The 20,011-nt window shown below is 42.8% G+C and overlaps 1 protein-coding gene across 1 annotated transcript in view; it reads right to left on the bottom strand.

Annotated features, from left to right (window-relative positions):
- The window catches only part of PLEK (pleckstrin), a 61,407-nt gene extending 41,663 nt beyond the window's left edge, over positions 1–19,744 (bottom strand). Inside the window, exon 1 of the mRNA XM_069768738.1 lies at positions 19,671–19,744. Coding sequence (XP_069624839.1) covers positions 19,671–19,718 — 48 coding nt within the window. The 5' untranslated portion in view covers positions 19,719–19,744. The remainder of the gene's footprint in view (positions 1–19,670) is intronic.
- Between the last annotated feature and the right edge of the window lie 267 nt (positions 19,745–20,011).

The following is a 20,011-nucleotide window of genomic DNA, read 5'->3' as shown; positions in this document are numbered from 1 at the left end:
CAAAAATGGTGCGGAAAAATCTCACACGAATCCGCAACGTGGGCACATAGCCTTAGGGTTAGCGTTGGAATTAGGGCTAGGGTTGGAAATAGGGTTAAGATTAGGCTTGTAGTTAGGGTTATGGTTAGGGGTGTGTTGGGGTTAGGGTTGTGGTTAGGTGTGTGTTGGGGTTAGGGTTTGGATTAGGGTTAGGATTATGGTTAGGGTTGGGATTAGGGTTAGGGGTGTGTTGGGGTTAGGGCTGGGGTTAGGGGTCTGTTGGGGTTAGGGTTGTGATTAGGGCTATGGCTAGAGTTGAGATTAGGGTTAGGGGTGTGTTGGGGTTAGTGTTGGAGTTAGAATTGAGGGGTTTCCACTGTTTAGGCACATCAGGGGTCTCCAAACGCAACATGGCGCCACCATTGATTCCAGCCAATCTTGTATTCAAAAAGTCAAATGGTGCTCCCTCCCTTCCGAGCCCCGACGTGCGCCAAAACAGTGGTTTACCCCCACATATGGGGTACCAGCATACTTGGAACAACTGGGCAACAACTATTGGGGTCCAATTTCTCCTGCTACCCTTGTGAAAATAAAAAACTGCTTGCTAAAACATCATTTTTAAGGAAAGAAAAATTATTTTTTTATTTTCACGGCTCTGCGTTATAAACTTCTGTGAAGCACTTGGGGGTTCAAAGTGCTCACCACATATCTAGATAAGATCCTTGGGGGGTCTAGTTTCCAAAACAGGGTTACTTGTGGGGGGGTTATACTGTTTAGGCACATCAGGGGCTCTGCAAATGCAACGCGACGCCCGCAGACGATTCCATCAAAGTCTGCATTTCAAAACGCCACTACTTCCCTTCCGAGCCCCGGCATGTGCCCAATCAGTAGTTTACCCCCACATATGGGGTATCAGCATACTCAGGACAAACTGGGCAACAACTATTGGGGTCCAATTTCTCCTGCTACCCTTGTGAAAATAAAAAACTGCTTGCTAAAACATCATTTTTGAGGAAAGAAAAATTATTTTTTTTATTTTCACGGCTCTGCGTTATAAACTTCTGTGAAGCACTTGGGGGTTCAAAGTGCTCACCACATATCTAGATAAGTTCCTTGGGGGGTCTAGTTTTCAAAATGGGGTCACTTGTGGGGGGTTTCTATTGTTTAGGCACATCAGTGGCTCTGAAAACGTAACATGATGCCCGCAGACCATTCCATGAAAGTCTGCATTCCAAAACGTCACTACTTCCCTTCTGAGCCCCAACGTGTGCCCAAACAGTGGTTCCCCCCCACATATGGGGTATCAGCGTACTCAGGACAAACTGGACAACAACTTTTGGGGTCCAACTTCTCCTGTTACTCTTGTAAAAATAGCAAATTGCGGGCTAAAAAATAATTTTTGAGGAAAGAAAAATGATTTTTTATTTTCTCGGCTCTGCGTTATAAACTTCTGTGAAGCACTTGGGGGTTTAAAGTGGTCACCGCACATCTAGGTTAGTTCCATGGGTGGTCTAGTTTCCAAAATGGGGTCACATGTGGGGAAGCTCCAATGTTTAGGCACACAGGGGCTCTCCAAATGCGACATGGTATCCGCTAACGATTGGAGCTAATTTTTCATTCAAAAAATCAAATGGCGCTCCTTCCCTTCCGAGCCCTGCCATGTGCCCAAACAGTGGTTTACCCCCACATGTGAGGTATCAGTGTACTCAGGAGAAATTGCCCAATAAATTTTAGGATCCATCTTCTCTTGTTACCCATGTGGAAATGAACAAATTGAGGCTAAAATAAATTTTTTGTGAAAATAAGTACTTTTTCATTTTTACGGATCAATTTGTGAAGCACCTGGGGGTTCAAAGTGCTCAATATGCATCTAGATAAGTTCCTTGGGGGGTCTAGTTTCCAAAATGGGGTCACTTGTGGGGGAGCTCCAATGTTTAGGCACATAGGGACTCTCCAAACGCGACATGGTGTTCGCTAAAGATTGGAGCCAATTTTTCATTGAAAAAGTCAAATGGCGCTCCTTCCCTTCCGAGCCCTGTTGTGCGCCCAAACAGTAGTTCCCCCCCACATATGGGGTATCGGCGTACTCAGTACAAATTGTACAATAACTTTTGGTGTCCAGTTTCTCTTTTTACTCTTGGGAAAATAAAAAAATTGTTGCTAAAAGATCATTTTTGTGACTAAAAAGTTAAATGTTCATTATTTCCTTCCATGTTGCTTCTGCTGCTGTGAAGCACCTGAAGGGTTAATAAACTTCTTGAATGTGGTTTTGAGCACCTTGAGGGGTGCAGTTTTTAGAATGGTGTCACTTTTGGGTATTTTCAGCCATATAGACCCCTCAAACTGACCTCATATGTGAGGTGGTCCCTAAAAAAAATGGTTTTGCAAATTTTGCTGTAAAAATGAGAAATCGCTGGTCAACTTTTAACCCTTACAACTTCCTAGCAAAAAAAATTTTGGTTCCAAAACTGCGCTGATGTAAAGTAGACATGTGGGTAATGTTATTTATTAACTATTTTGTGTCACATAACTCTCTCGTTTAACAGAATAAAAATTCAAAATTTAAAAATTGCGAAATTTTCAAAATTTTAGCCAAATTTCTATTTTTTTCACAAATAAACACAAAAATTATCGAACTAAATTTACCACTAACATGAAGCCCAATATGTCACGAAAAAACATTCTCAGAACCGCTAGGATTCGTTGAAGCGTTCCTGAGTTATTACCTCATAAAGGGACACTGGTCAGAATTGCAAAAAACGGCCAGGTCATTAAGGTCAAAATAGGCTGGGTCATGAAGGGGTTAATGTCGCCAGTAGTGGCGCTGCAGGAAAACTGACTCATATTCTCAGGTTTGGCACATTGCATTTTAAAGTGATATACTATACTAGCAGACATCACTTTCAAAGTAACATTGATGAATATATGATAGGTTTTGCTATGTTTTATGATGCTGTCCCCTTTTCTTGTATTTGTTAACATCAGGGCCGGACTGGCCATCTGGCAATTCTGGCAAATGCCAGAAGGGCCTCTCTGGTTCTGGGCCGTATTGTCTGCTATGTTATTAACAGAATTGGTGTTCTCAAGATACCCAGACTGGTAAGAGTTTTGAGGGAGCACAAAGTAGCTGACTCAGTCACTTACCCCAGCAGGCCACAGATCTCATTAGAAATATTGGTCATTTAGTAAATCTTGCTTTCCTCTATTCAGGGTAATATTAGTTATATATTCCATCTGGTTCATGGGGACTGGGACCGCATGGGCCTGTGTGATTTCAAATGCCAGGGGTGAATTTCAGTTCCAGTCCATACCTGGTTAACATGGAAATTTACCAATAGACCTTTTATAGAAGACTTAGACTGGAATCATCACATAACATGAACCTGTGTGCTGCTGTTATTTTTCCCAAAATAAATTAGAGAACAATAAAAAGGAAGTTAAAAGCGGAAATGCAAACAAAAATAAAAAGAGCTTTATAGGACTAATATGTAAACTCCATGACTTAAATGTGTAAGTTTGGGTAAATTACAGTAAATAACACTGTCTGCCATCTCATAGCTTAGTGGGAATCTGTCACCATATTCATGAGTTCTGAATAACCCCACACCACAAATGATTTGCAGCTTTCTGCCTATGCACAGTGTACATAGAAAGCTGCCAATCAGCTTTTTTATTGGTTCCAGTTTGAGTTCAATATGTTGTTTCGATCGCTTTTGTTTCATTTCTTGGGAAAGTGCTGTGATGAAAAAAATGGAAATTTTGCCGTATAAATTTATTTTTGGATTATAGCATTTAATGTAATGCAAATGTTAGTTTTTTTTGTACCTTTAAATTGGAAAAAGGGGAGTCATTTAAATGTTTATTTTTTTTTTTACATTCGTTTTTAGAGACCTGAACCCACAAACGTTTTACCACGTGTTTAATGTACATCCATACTCCAGTATGTAGTAATTTTCGGCTATGAAGCCTAGCAAGTATCCGGGGTTGATAGTAGTACCTTGGACAGACCCCTGAAGGCCTTGGCAAACCATCGGCACCCGTGATCACTTTGAAAGGATGGATTCCTAAAACGATATAGCCTTATACTTGTTTAATACCACTGGCAGAGATTTATAGCATCATTTAAGGGGTTAAATAGCAGAGACCAGATCTAGCCCTGGTCACTGCTCCCAAGGGCACAGTCCGCGGGACATATAACACGGACGGACGACAATGGCAGTGCACTGGACCGGCCAGCACCTCTCCTGACCCAAGCATGACAGCTGCATAGAAATACATGGCGTTGTCACACTCAGGTCAGGAGAGTTGTCGGCCGGTCCGTGCACATCGTCATCCGTGTTATACGTCAGTCTGTCTGACCGCACCCTAAGAGGTGGACGACGACTGAATAAAAGCCAGCATCTGGCCTCATACTGCTCCATACACCAACACCCAAAATAGAAATACTTGTATTTCATAAAAGTGGCAAATAATGCCCAAAAAGGTCTAATGGAACTAAAAGTTTAGTAAAAGAAAAAGGGAAGACCTCAATTAAAAATATAAAAAATACAAATTAAAAAATGAATTAAGATAAAAAAAAATGTAATTCTCCCTCGCAAAGTCATTGATGGAATCAAGACCATGAAATAATTTGGTCAATTTCTGGAATGCTATATCTGAAAAATAAAAATATACCGTACTTTCCATACTCTGATTCTAAGAACAAAACATGAACTAATTCTGTGTAAATTGTGAAAGTTCTGAGTAGTGTCAACACCAGAATACTGATCAGACCCATTTTTTAAGTTCCCCATATATGTTTCACGGTACCATGAATGCTTGACAGTAACAAGGAAGAAGGCTCCCAATGCAGAACTGGCTACTTGGCACCCACACACCAAACTCTATGTCCCTAATCTCACTTTCAACCTTTTACAGAGAAACATTTAAAGGGACATAACACAAACATTTGGCCATATAAGGCTAGTTTCACACTAGCACTTATCCGGGATGCGGACTTCCTCCGTGAAGCCCCACCCACTGCCACGCCTCTTCATTCAGCTCCGCCTGCGGCTGCATGCGGCGTGCGCACCATATCTTTAACATTGGGTGCGCAGGCCATGCCGATGTATGTGGATGCAGCTGCATGCGTCGTTTTGACGGTGCAGCATCTGCACGAAGATGCAACATGTTGCGTTCAGCGCAGTTCATCGCACCGTCAAAACGACGCATGCGGCAGCATCCGCATACAGCGGCATAGTCTGCGTACCCAATGTTAAAGATAGGGTGCGCACGCTGCATGCAGCCGTAGGTGGAGCTGAACGAAGAGGCGCGGCAGTGGGTGGGGCTTCATGGAGGAAGTCCGCATCCCCCCGTAGCCGGGATAAACGCTAGTGTGAAACTAGCCTAAATAAGCATGTTCTTGCATACAGTGTCATTATGGCTCTGTGTATACGCTGTATATTTTGTACTAGTATTTTGTACTAATATGCACAGTACTACAAATATAAAATAATATATTTTAGCAATATTTAGGGCATAATGAAAGAATGCCTTATGGTCCGAACAATGTCACAAAATGGCTGCAGTGTCAGATAATCCCATTTCTTGCCCGGCCTCTCTTCTTTTCCCATTGTCATCCTTCATTTCCGGCATTGAAGCTCATTCTGATGGTCGGTGTACTGTTCTACACACTGGAGCAAGCGGAGTGCCTTCTAGTGGTAAGCATGTTATCCTTCATGCTAGAGCTTCCTCTAGTGCAGCGGTCCCCAACCTTTTTGACCTTGAGAGCCACATTGAGCACTGAGAGGGTCGTGAGCCACATTCAGCTCTGAGAGGTGGTCACGAGCAGCATTCTGCTTCTTTTCCCCTCAAAGTCGTGTCAAAGTCACCATTACGGGTATAATGACCAAAGCTTTTCCACAGAAATCACTCCAAAGCAGTACACTGAGATCCAGGGGTTCCCACAATGCCCCAATTCAGTATTATCCCAATAAAGGACTCCTAACACGCTGTTACATCCAGCTTCAACAACCTCCTCTAATAGGTAGTATCATCCTCCAGTGTACCATACCTAAAACATCTCTAAACCCCTAAGACCAGTATATGTGCATCCAGATCTGATCTTCTGTGCTGGGCTACTGAAAAATTCACAATTTTGAGATGTTCTCTTCATACCTGTTTGCTAGACCTGGAGCTAATGCACCAAGCTGGCAGACAGTCGCGAGCCACAATTCCTGGGACCGCAAGCCACATGTGGCTCCCGAGCTACAGGTTGGGGACCCCTGCTCTAGTGCTTAGTGTGCTGAATAGGGATGAGCAAGTGTACTCGTTGCTCAGGTTTTTCTGAGCCAGCCTGCCTGAGTACATGTGGGGGTTGCCTGGTTGCTAGGGAATCCCCACATGTAATCAAGCTGGCTAATAGCTGTAAATCATTCAGCTGCCGTGATGAAAACTAAATCTCTGAGCACATACAAATACTCGGAGACCACCTGAGCGTGCTTAGGAAAACCCAAGCAACGACTATACTCGCTCATCACTAGTGCTGAAGTTCCTAATTAGGATTTTTCCTGACATGACATGATTCAATTGGACAGCTTAAAGGGGTGATCCAATATACAAATTAATTTTAATCCAAAATTCCTATCTATTTGATGTCATCATGTATTCTATTTTCTAAAACATTCATGTTTACAATTGCCTATCCTTCCCTCACAACACAGATTTTTTTCTTTTTACTACTTCCTCTTTGATGACGCTTTATTTGAGAATACCAGTGCATGCTGAGATACTCAAATGAAGCATCATCAATGGGCTAAGGATGCGGTCACTGCCACAGCCTCAATCCCCTCACTGAAACAAAGCCTCATCAGTGCCCTCTGTTACAGGGGCTAGGCGGTGCATGTCTCTGCACACAGTGTATTCTTATAAAACACACTCACAGTGCGCTCTCTTACTAGTTCATTACTAGCTGCTATTAAATTTCACATACACAGCACAGGACACAGAAAGGGATTTCTGATCTCTTTTACTTAGTGCACAGCTAAGTAATAGAGATCTAACTAACAGCAGTGAGGGGTATATAATGTAGAAGTACTTGGCAGTATAGATGTAAATCCAACTTTGAGGTGAGGCAAAAGACTTGTTGGAAAGCTCAGCACAATCTTCCTGTGTTTCCCTCTGCCTGTTTCTTACTTTGCTCCTTTCTTCTCTGTACCCAACCCTCTCCAGTATAATAGCCTATGTAATCTGACACGTCAATATGCTGCCATTCTGTCTTGTCTTCAGCAAAACTAAGAGTTAAGATGTTGTTTTTACATTAGAAAACAAAAACAGGAGACAGGGGAAGAGGAAGCTTCTAAGACAAGAAGGATGCAGAATTCTCTGATAAGATATTACACAGCTTCATGTATCTGCATTTATTATGTTGAAAGTATACTTCCCTGATATTAATTTTGGCCAAGAGATGATTCAGACAACCTACTCTATTAACTCAGAATTTGTTAACATGGTGTATGAAAATTGAACATCTGGAGTACCCCATATATTGCTTGTAACATGGTTTTGGGTGCAGTTTGGGAGTTTGATAAAATATTACTCACTTGCCCCTCATCCTGCATATTTGTATCTCAAATGTTCCTGACCATTTTCCCTGCTCTAATGCATCTCGTCTGAATAGATGTTAAAGTCATTTCTTGCTTTTAAACCCCCCCAATAACTTGTATTATACTGTACTTGGTTGCCACAGATTTATTAAGGTGCTCTAGATCTGGAGAATTGTTCTTATTTTAATCCCAAATTCAAATAAGGACTTAAATAACCTTATACCTGCAAAAAAAAAGTTTTCTACATACCCTTAACTTTCCTCTCTAAAGCAATCCTAATTGCCTCATCGACACTTTCACCCCTATCCTCATTGCAGACGTGTGCTTCTGATGTCAGGGCTATTACGGTAAAAGGGCTGTCTGCATATTTAAGAAATTAAACTGACTCAAGGGAATTTGATTAAAAGAGAAACATTATGGATCTATTCAAATCTCTCTTGATCCATCGCTGATGCCACAGTGGACTTTGTTTCTTTTTCTTGGGTAATGAGGCCACTGATTGGTGGCGGCAGTCATATGCACACACTCCAAATCATCACTCCAAAAAAGCAAAGACTGGCGGGGTTCATTGGAGAACCCACGGTGGAGTCACAAGGGGATGTACAGGTTTATAAAGGTTTGAGGATTTTGTAACCAAAACATTTTGCCGAGTTAGCTTTAACCCCTTCCCGACCTGTGACACAGCGTATGCGTCATGAAAGTCGGTGCCAATCCGACCTGTGACGCATATGCTGTGTCACAGAAAGATCGCGTCCCTGCAGATCGGGTGAAAGGGTTAACTCCCATTTCACCCGATCTGCAGGGACAGGGGGAGTGGTAGTTTAGCCCAGGGGGGGTGGCTTCACCCCCTCGTGGCTACGATCGCTCTGATTGGCTGTTGAAAGTGAAACTGCCAATCAGAGCGATTTGTAATATTTCACCTAAAAAAATGGTGAAATATTACAATCCAGCCATGGCCGATGCTGCAATATCATCGGCCATGGCTGGAAATACTAATGTGCCCCCACCCCACCCCTCCGATCGCCCCCCCAGCCCCCCGATCTGTGGCCCGCTCCCCTCCGTCCTGTGCTCCGCTCCCCCGTCCTCCTGTCCGCTCCCCCGTGCTCCAATCACACCCCCCCGTGCTCCAATCAAACCCCCCCGCACTCCGATCCCCCCCCGTGCTCCGAACCACCCCCCCTGCACACCGATCCCCCCCCCCTGCACACCGATCCACCCGCCCGCACACCGATCACTCTCCCCCATGCTCCGATCCCTCCCCCCCCGTGCTCCGACGCCCCCCCGTGCCCTGATCTCCCCCCCCTGTGCCCTGATCTCCCCCCCTTATACTTACCGATCCTGGCGGGGTCCGTCAGTCTTCTTCCCCGAGCGCCGCCATGTTCCAAAATGGCGGGCGCATGCGCAGTGCGCCCGCCGAATCTGGCGGCCGGCAGATTCGTTCCAATGTGAATTTTGATCACTGTGATATAATCTATCACAGTGGTCAAAATAAAAAAACAGTAAATGACCCCCCCCATTTGTCCCCCATAGATAGGGACAATAATAAAATAAAGATTTTTTTTTTTTTTTCACTAAGGTTGGAGTTAGAACTAGGGTTAGGGTTAGGGGTAGGGTTAGGGGTAGGGTTAGGGTTAGGGTTAGGGTTAGGGGTAGGGTTAGGGGTAGGGTAGGGGTAGGGTTAGGGGTAGGGTTAGGGGTAGGGGTAGGGTTAGGGGTAGGGTTAGGGTTAGGGTTAGGGTTTCGGTATGTGCACACGTATTCTGGTCCTCTGCGGATTTTTCTGCAGCGGATTTGATAAATCCGCAGTGCTAAACCGCTGCGGATTTATGGCAGATTTACCGCGGTTTTTCTGCGCATTTCACTGCGGTTTTACAACTGCGATTTTCTATTGGAGCAGTTGTAAAACCGCTGTGGAATCCGCAGAAAGAAGTGACATGCTGCGGAATGTAAACCGCTGCGTTTCCGTGCAGTTTTTCCGCAGCATGTGTACAGCGATTTTTGTTTCCCATAGGTTTACATTGAAATGTAAACTCATGGGAAACTGCTGCGGATCCGCAGCGTTTTCCAAAGCGTGTGCACATACCTTTAGAATTAGGCTATGTGCACACGGTGCGGATTTGGCTGCGGATCCGCAGCGGATTGGCCGCTGCGGATCCGCAGCAGTGTTCCATCAGGTTTACAGTACCATGTAAACCTATGGAAAACCAAATCCGCTGTGCCCATGGTGCGGAAAATACCGCACGGAAACGCTGCGTTGTATTTTCCGCAGCATGTCAATTCTTTGTGCGGATTCCGCAGCGTTTTACACCTATTCCTCAATAGGAATCCGCAGGTGAAATCCGCAGGTAAAACGCAGTGCCTTTTACCCGCGGATTTTTCAAAAATGGTGCGGAAAAATCTCACACAAATCCGCAACGTGGGTACATAGCCTTAGGGTTAGGGTTGGGTTGGAATTAGGGTTGTGGTTAGGGTTAGGGGTGTGTTGGGGTTAGGGTTGTGGTTAGGGGTGTGTTGCGGTTAGGGTTGTGGTTAGGGTTACGGCTACAGTTGGGATAAGGGTTAGGGGTGTGTTGGCGTAAGAATTGAGGGGTTTCCACTGTTTAGGCACATCAGGGGGTCTCCAAACGCAACATGGCGCCACCATTGATTCCAGCCAATCTTTTATTCAAAAAGTCAAATGGTGCTCCTTCCCTTCCGAGCCCCGACGTGTGCCCAAACAGTGGTTTACCCCCACATATGGGGTATCAGTGTACTCAGGACAAACTGGGCAACAATTACTGGGGTCCAATTTCTCCTGTTACCCTTGAGAAAATAAAAAATTGCTTGCTAAAACATCATTTTTGAGGAAAGTAAAATGATTTTTTATTTTCACGGCTCTGCGTTGTAAACGTCTGTGAAGCACTTGGGGGTTCAAAGTGCTCACCACATATCTAGATAAGTTCCTTGGGGGGTCTAGTTTCCAAAATGGGGTCACTTGTGGGGGGTTTCTACTGTTTAGGCACACCAGGGGCTCTGCAAACGCAACGTGACGCCCGCAGACCATTCCATCAAAGTCTGCATTTCAAAACGTCACTACTTGACTTCCGAGCCCCGACATGTGCCCAAACAGTGGTTTACCCCCACATATGGGGTATCAGCGTACTCAGGACAAACTGGGCAACAATTACTGGGGTCCAATTTCTCCTGTTACCCTTGAGAAAATAAAAAATTGCTTGCTAAAACATCATTTTTGAGGAAAGAAAAATGATTTTTTATTTTCACGGCTCTGCGTTGTAAACGTCTGTGAAGCACTTGGGGGTTCAAAGTGCTCACCACATATCTAGATAAGTTCCTTGGGGGGTCTAGTTTCCAAAATGGGGTCACTTGTGGGGGGTTTCTACTGTTTAGGCACACCAGGGGCTCTGCAAACGCAACGTGACGCCCGCAGACCATTCCATCAAAGTCTGCATTTCAAAAGTCACTACTTCCCTTCTGAGCCCCGACGTGTGCCCAAACAGTGGTTTACCCCCACATATGGGGTATCAGCGTACTCAGGAGAAACTGGACAACAACTTTTGGGGTCCAATTTCTCCTGTAACCCTTGGGAAAATAAAAAATTCTGGGCTAAAAAATTATTTTTGAGGAAAGAAAACGTATTTATTATTTTCACTGCTCTGTGTTATAAACTTCTGTGAAGCACTTGGGGGTTCAAAGTGCTCACCTCACATCTAGATAAGTTCCTTTCGGGGTCTAGTTTCTAAAATGGGGTCACTTGTGGGGGGTTTCTACTGTTTAGCCACATCAGGGGCTCTGCAAACGCAACGTAACGCCCGCAGAGCATTCCATCAAAGTCTGCATTTCAAAATGTCACTACTTGACTTCCGAGCCCCGACATGTGCCCAAACTGTGGTTTACCCCCACATATGGGGTATCAGCGTACTCAGGAGAAACTGTACAACAACTTTTGGGGTCAAATTTCTCCTGTTACCCTTGGGAAAATAATAAATTGCAGGCTAAAAGATCATTTTAGAGAAAATAAAATTTTTATTTTATTTTCATGGCTCTGCGTTATAAACTTCTGTGAAGCACTTGGAAGTTCAAAGTCCTCACCACACATCTAGATTAGTTCCTTTGGGGGTCTAGTTTCCAAAATGGGGTCATATGTGGGGGATCTCCAATGTTTAGGCACACAGGGGCTCTCCAAACGTGACATGGTGTCCGCTAATGATTGGAGCTAATTTTCCATTTAAAAAGCCAATTGGCGTGCCTTCCCTTCCGAGCCCTGCCGTGCGCCCAAACAGTGGTTTACCCCCACATATGGGGTATCAGCGTACTCAGGACAAACTGGACAACAACATTTGCGGTCCAATTTCTCCTATTACCCTTGGCAAAATAGGAAATTCCAGGCTAAAAATCATTTTTGAGGAAAGAAAAATTATTTTTTATTTTCATGGCTCTGCATTATAAACTTCTGTGAAGCACCTGGGGGTTTAAAGTGCTCAATATGCATCTAGATAAGTTCCTTGGGGGGTCTAGTTTCCAAAATGGGGTCACTTGTGGGGGAGCTCCAATGCATAGGCACACAGGGGCTCTCTAAACGCGACATGGTGTCCGCTAACAATTGGAGCTAATTTTCCATTCAAAAAGTCAAATGGCGCGCCTTCCCTTCCGAGCCCTGCCGTGTGCCCAAACAGTGGTTTACCCCCACATATGAGGTATCGGCGTACTCGGGAGAAATTGCCCAACAAATTTTAGGATTCATTTTATCCTATTGCCCATGTGAAAATGAAAAACTGAGGCGAAAAGAATTTTTTTGTGAAAAAAAAAAGTACTTTTTCATTTTTACAGATCAATTTGTGAAGCACCTGAGGGTTTAAAGTGCTCAATATGCATCTAGATAAGTTCCTTGGGGGGTCTAGTTTCCAAAATGGGGTCATTTGTGGGGGAGCTCCAATGTTTAGGCACACGGGGGCTCTCCAAACACGACATGGTGTCCGCTAACGATGGAGATAATTTTTCATTCAAAGAGTCAAATGGCGCTCCTTCCCTTCCGAACCTTACCATGTGCCCAAACAGTGGTTTACCTCCACATGTGAGGTATCGGTGTACTCATGAGAAATTGCCCAACAAATTTTAGGATCCATTTTATCCTGTTGCCCATGTGAAAATGAAAAAAATTGAGGCTAAAAGAATTTTTTTGTGAAAAAAAAGTACTTTTTCATTTTTACGGATCAATTTGTGAAGCCCCCGGGGGTTCAAAGTTCTCACTATGCATCTAGATAAGTTCCTTGGGGCGTCTAGTTTCCAAAATGGGGTCACGTGTGGGGGAGCTCCAATTTTTAGGCACACGGGGGCTCTCCAAACGTGACATGGTGTCCGCTAAAGAGTGGAGCCAATTTTTCATTCAAAAAGTCAAATGGCGCTCCTTCCCTTCCAAGCCCTGCCGTGCGCCCAAACATTGGTTTACCCCCACATATGAGGTATCAGCGTACTCAGGACAAATTGGACAACAACTTTCGTGGTTCAGTTTCTCCTTGTACCATTGGGAAAATAAAAAAAATGTTGCTAAAAGATAATTTTTGTGACTAAAAAGTTAAATGTTCATTTTTTCCTTCCATGTTGCTTCTGCTGCTGTGAAGCACCTGAAGGGTTAAAAAACTTCTTGAATGTGGTTTTGAGCACCTTGAGGGGTGCATTTTTTAGAATGGTGTCACTTTTGGGTATTTTCATCCATATAGACCCCTCAAACTGACTTCAAATGTGAGGTGGTCCCTAAAAAAAATGGTTTTGTAAATTTCGTTGTAAAAATGAGAAATCGCTGGTCAAATTTTAACTCTTATAACTTCCTAGCAAAAAAAAATGTTGTTTCCAAAATTGTGCTGGTGTAAAGTATACATGTGGGAAATGTTATTTATTAACTATTTTGTGTCACATAACTCTCTGGTTTAACAGAATAAAAATTCAAAATGTGAAAATTGCGAAATTTTCAAAATTTTCGCCAAATTTCCGTTTTTATCACAAATAAACGCAGAATTTATTGACCTAAATTTACCACTAACATGAAGCCCAATATGTCACGAAAAAACAATCTCAGAACCGCTAGGATCCGTTGAAGCGTTCCTGAGTTATTACCTCATAAAGGGACACTGGTCAGAATTGCAAAAAACGGCCAGGTCATTAAGGTCAAAATAGGCTGGGTCATGAAGGGGTTAAACCTTAACTGTTTGGGGGTGCTTTTCTGCAAAGAGGACAGGACGAATGTACCGTATTGAAAGGAGGAGAGATGGGGTCATGTACGTGAGATTTTGGTCAACATCCTTCTTCCCTTAGTAAGAGCATTGAAGATGGGTCGTGACTTGGTCTTCAGCATGACAATCACCCGAAACACACAGGCAGGGCAACTAAGGAGTGGCTCTGTAAGAAGCATTTAAAGGTATTGGAGTGGCCGAGCCAGTCTCTAGACCTGAACCCAATGGTAAATTTTTGGAGGGAGCTGAAACTCAATGTTGACCAGCGACAACCCCAAAAGCTGAAAGACCTGGAGAAGATCTGTATGGAGGAGGGGGGCAAAATCCCTGCTGCGGTGTGTACAAACTTGGTTAAGAACTACAGGAGACGTCTGACCTCTGTAAATGCAAACAAAGGTTTCTACACCAAATATTAAGTTCTATTTTTCTATTGTATCAAATACATATTTCATGCCAATTAATTATGTAAAAATATTACAATGTGATTTTATGGATTTTTTTTAGATTCTATCTCACAGTTGACGTGTACTTACGATAAAAATTACAGACCTCTCCATTCTGTGTAGGTGGGAAAACTTGCAAAGTCAGCAATGTATCAAATACTTATTTTCCCCACTGTATTAGGTACTGGCTGTATGATCTCAGCTATGTATGCTTGACTTTGAACCACTGGGGTGTTTCAGAGAAAAACATTCTTTAACCCTGCTGTATATATACGACGCTGCAGCCCTTCAGTGAATGCCGTAAAAAAAAAAAAATTAAAATGTGGCAAAAAATATTCTTCTTCATCATACTGCTGAACAAAAAGTGGAATACAGCACGATCAAAAAGTTGAATGTAAATAAAATTGGTGTCGCTAAGAACATCATCTTGTTCCACAAAAAATAAGCGACCATACAGCTCCATCAACTCAAAAATAAAAAAGCTATAGAACTCCGAATAAAGTGATGCAAAAACAATTATTTTTTCTACAAAATAGTTTTTATTGTGTAAAAGCGCCTAAACATAAAAAAAAATTATATAAATGTGGTATCACTCGAATCGTGCTGACACGAAGAATAACGTTGTCTTATCACTTTTACCACATGGCGAACGGCATAAAAAACCCCAAAGAAACAATTCTTGAATTGCTTTTTTTTGATCATTCTGCCTCCTAAAAATCAGAATAGAAAGCGATCAAGAAATGTTATGTAACCAAAAATGGTACCAATAAAAACATCAACTCATCCAACAAAAAACAAGCCCTCACATGACTCTGTTGGCAGAAATATAGAAAAAATTATAGCTTTCAAAATATGGCAATGCACAGATTTGTGCACCTCTGAAAAGATAGACACCACCGAAGAGACGGCCAGGAGGAGTCCAAAGTAAATCTGCTGCCTCATTATAGTGAATGGATACATCAGTGTTTTCTTCTGAATCACGTTTGGAGATTTATATGAAAACCCTGATGTAAGTGCTCAGCGCAGAATGCAAGATAAATGTGATCCCAAGTCAACGTAATCCAGAAAAAAAGCAAGTCCCCACTCAGGTCCATCATCTAGCAATGGATATAGGGGCTTCCATGTAACTGGTAGTACAAAGGCCACCCAATGATGTAAGGTTATGTGACACACCTCTGATGTCAATATGATCACTGCACCCTTATATGAATTCATTGAAAGTTGTAGTTTGTAAAATGGAGTTAATTATAGGGATTTTTTGCTGTTCTGGTACTTCAGGGGATGTGCCAATCTGAAATGGCACCCTCAAATCATTTCAGCAAAATGTGCACTACAATATTGCACTTCTTCACTTCTGAGCTTTGCACTGTGCCTCAAAAGTACTTTTCAACAACATATTTTGTGGTCCATTTTCTCCTATTATCCCTCTTAAAAATTGAAAACTTGAGGCCAAAGTAACATTTTAGTGGAAAAAAATGATAAAATTTTAGGGGTTTCTGCTGCTTGTGGGAGTTTCTGCTGTTTTGTCATATCGGGGGCTTTAGCAGTTTGTTCCAGCCAAAATTGCGCTCCAGAATTCAATTGGTGCTACTGAACTTCTGAGCCCTGTCATGTTCCTAAACAGTAGTTTTCCACAACATTTGGGGTGTCTGTGTACGCAGGACAAATTGTATGGTCTATTTCTCCTGTTACTCTAGCGAAAATGAAAAATTTGGGGCTAAGGCAAAATTTTTGTGGAAAACATGTATTTTTTTTAATTTTCACAGCTCAACAATATTAAATTATCTGAAGCACCTGTGGGTTCAATGTGGTCAACACACCTCTAGATAAGTTCCCTGGGGGTGTAGTTTCCAAAATGAAGTCACTGAAGTCACTTGTGGGGGTTTCCACTGTTTAGGCACATCAGAGGCTCTGCAAACTTGACATGGCGTCCGCTAACGATTACAGCAAATGTTGCGTACAAACACTCAAACAGCTCTCCATCCCTTCCAACTCTTGTCATGCGCCCAATCAGGGCCAGCTCCAGGTTTTCATGGGCCCTGGGCGAAAGAGTCCCAGTGGGCCCCTTTAACACATACCACAATTCATAATGTACGGATACGGCAGAGAAATATAGGTATAGCACAATGCCAAAGATTTCACTTACTACTTACATTACATGAGTGATATCTATTGTGCATTCTACATTAGCTCAGAAACTGGACAGTATAGTCCTCTATACAGAATAATGAGCCCCATATATTGCTCCAAACAGAATAATGAGCCCCATACAGTATAATGGCCCCATATAGTGCTCCATACAGTATAATTGGCACCACATAGTCCTCTATACCGAATAATGAGCCCCATATATTGCTTCAAACAGAATAATGAGCCCAATATTATGCTCCATACAGAATAATGAGCCTCATATAATGCTCCATACAGCATAATGGGCACCACAGAGTACTCCATACAGAATGAGCCGCATATATTGCTCCATACGGAATTGACCCCATATAATGCTCCATACAGTATAGTGAGCCACATATAATTCTCCATACAGTATATGATGGGCCCCATCTATTGCTACATATATAATGGGCCTCATATAATGCTCCATACAGTATATGATCGGCCCCATACAGTATACTGAGTCCCATATATTGCTCCATACAGAATGGGCCCCATATGATGCTCCATACAGAATGGGCCCCATATAATACTCCTTACAGAATGGGTACCATGTAATGCTCCAAAAATAATTGACCCCATAAGATGCTCCATGTATAATGGACCCCATATAATGCTCCATATATAATTGGCCATATAAAATGCTTCATATATAATTAGTCCCATAAGATGCTTCATATATTATTGGCCCCATATACTGCTCCATATGTAATTGGCTCCATATACTGCTCCATATTGAATTGGCCACATAAGATGCTCCATATTAAATTGGTCCCATATAATGCTCCCTATAGAATTGGCTTCATAAGATGCTCCCTATTTTATTGGCCCCATAAGATACTCCATATAGAATTAGCCCCATATAATGCTCCATATATGGGCCCCTTCTGATGGTCCCCATACATTGCTCCAAATATTTAAAAAAATGAAATACCTCTCATTGCTTGACGCTGCTCTGCTCTGGACTCCTCACCGTCGGTGTCTTCCTGCTCTCTGTGCTGCGACTGCTCAGGCAGAGGGCGCGCACTGGTGACGTCATCGCGCCCTCTGACCTGAACGTCACAGTCAGAAGATGGAAGATGCTGCAGCGCTGGAACCGGGAGAGGTAAGTATTGCAAGTGCCGGGGCCCGAAGCAGGCAGAGGGGTCCACTTGCGGGGGCCGGCACTATAGTGCGCCAGTGTCCCTGACGGCGAGTGGGCCCCCTGCCTGCTCAGGGCCCCGACACTTGCCTGGGTGCGCCGGGTGCTGACGCCGGCCCTGCGCCCAATCAGTAGTTTTCCAACACATATGGAGTATTAGCATACTCAGGAGAAATGCCACAACAAATTGTATGGTCCATTTTTTACCCCCCAAAAATCTGGGGCTCAAAGAACATTTTTGTGGGAAAAATTAGATTTTTTATTTTCAGAGCTCTACGTTATAAACTTCTGTGAAGCACCTGAGGGTACAAGGGGCTCATCACAAATCTAGATACATTCTTTAATGGGTCTAGTTTCCAAAATGGGGTCACTTATGCGGGGTTTCCATTGTTTAGGCACGTGAGGGGTGCCCCAAATGCAACATGGTGTCCGCTCTTAATTCCAGCCAAAAAGTCAAACAATGCTCTTTTACTTCTGAGCCCTGCATTGCGCCCAAACAGTTTTCCCTCACATATGGGTTAGTGGCATAAAATGTTAATTTTCTTCCTTCCACATTGCATTAATTTCGGGTGAGTCACCCGAAGGGTTAATAAAATTCTTGGTTGTGGTTTTGAGGGCTGCAGCTTTAAGAATGGTATCAGTTTGGTGTATTTTTTGTCACATAGGCCACTCAAATTCACTTCAAATGTGATATGGTCTCTAAAATAAGTTTTGTAAATTTTGTTGTAGAAATGAAAAATTGCTGAGCAACTTTTAACCCCTCTAACTTCCTAACAAAAAAAATATGTTTCAAATATTGTGTAGATGTAAAATAGACATGTGAGAAACGTTATCTATTAACCATTTTGTTTGACATAACTCTCTGGTTTAAGGACATAAGTATGAAAAGTTTGAAAATTGCGAAATTTTTGCCAAATTTCTAATATTTTCACAAATCAACTCAAGTCATATCGAACAAATTTTACCACTATCATGAAGTACAATATGTTATGAGAAAACTGAACTCTCAGAATCACTAGGATGGATTGAAGTATTCCAGAGTTAAAAAAAGAAAAGTGACATTGGTCCAAATTGAAAAAATTGGCCTGGTCAGGAAGGTAAAAACAGCTTTCGGGTGAAGGGGTTAAAAGCGACTTCCAGCAGGGTCTCCATTTCTGTTCTTCTTGATTGATGGGTCTCTCCCTGTGCCTCTATAGGGACCTGTTAATCGCTGTCAGTGGCATGGAGAAGCCACCAGATACTAGCTTGTCTGACTAATCTCCAATGAGGCTTGGTCCCACCTTGTTCTCTGAAAGTTTCAGAGTCAAACATACCTGGCTGAAATTATACAGCCGGTGCCTGATACATGCTGTCAGTGGATCAGGCAGCATGTATCAGCTGTCAGGTTCTCTTTAATCCATGCTGCTATTATCACTAATTTTCCTTTGAAAACCTCTCGAAAGCCAGGTGAGGTCCCATCACCTATCTCTCTGCTCAATCTCTAATGATCTAATTTTATAAAGATATGATTCTATCTTTTCTATGTCATCCCTTCTTAAAAATCAAATATCAAATGACAGACAGAACACAACAGTAACAAAACTGGGCAATTGTTGGCTATCGCTAGGTTAAAAATTGTCTCTTAAATACAATAGTCCTCGTGACCCCTTTACTTAGTATAGTATGAAACGGTTCCCTTAAAGGGACACTGTCACCTGAATTTGGAGGGAACAATCTTCAGCCATGGAGGCGGGGTTTGGGGGTTTTTGATTCACCCTTTCCTTACCTGCTGGCTGCATGCTGGCTGCAATATAGGATTGAAGTTCATTCTCTGTCCTCCATAGTACACGCCTGCGCAGGGCAAGATTGCACCTTGTGCAGGCGTGTACTATGGAGGACAGAGAATGAACTTCAATCCAATATTGCAGCCAGCATGCAGCCAGCGGGTAAGGAAAGGGTGAATCAAACACCCAAAAACCCCGCCTCCATGGCTGAAGATTGTTCCCTCCAAATTCAGGTGACGGTGTCCCTTTAAGACTGTGACCCTTTTTTAGGAAAATTTATGCTTAAAAACCTAAAACACACGCTTCTGTAATTAACTTTCTAGTCATTAAGACTCTTTAACATTCTGTGCAAAGGTACTTACTTTCTTCACAAGATAGCCATCTCGAATTTTCTGCGGCTCTCTCTCCATCTTCTCCTTCTCGTCACAAAATGTGAAATGGCAATTTCCGAGGTTGTGACAGAAATAAATGCTGGGCATTGACTATCTGTTTCCGTGCAGGTTTAGTAACACTTCAGTGACCAATCACACCCTGTGCTCGCAGTTTCCTCGTTTTACAGTTACATAGGGGAAGCAATGTCAGAGTGGTGGGTTTTTCTTAACCAAAATGTAATTTTAACAATGTAGGATAAACTGTGGCACAGTCATATGTGTGAGCAAGTGGTGAAAATGGGTAAAGGAAGATGGTGTCTTGGTTTTTTGTA

This window comes from Ranitomeya imitator, chromosome 5 (assembly GCF_032444005.1).
Source record: "Ranitomeya imitator isolate aRanImi1 chromosome 5, aRanImi1.pri, whole genome shotgun sequence".
NCBI lineage: Eukaryota > Metazoa > Chordata > Amphibia > Anura > Dendrobatidae > Ranitomeya > Ranitomeya imitator.
The sequence above is the reverse complement of the archived record's forward strand: the minus strand, read 5'-3'. Positions and strand labels throughout refer to the sequence as shown.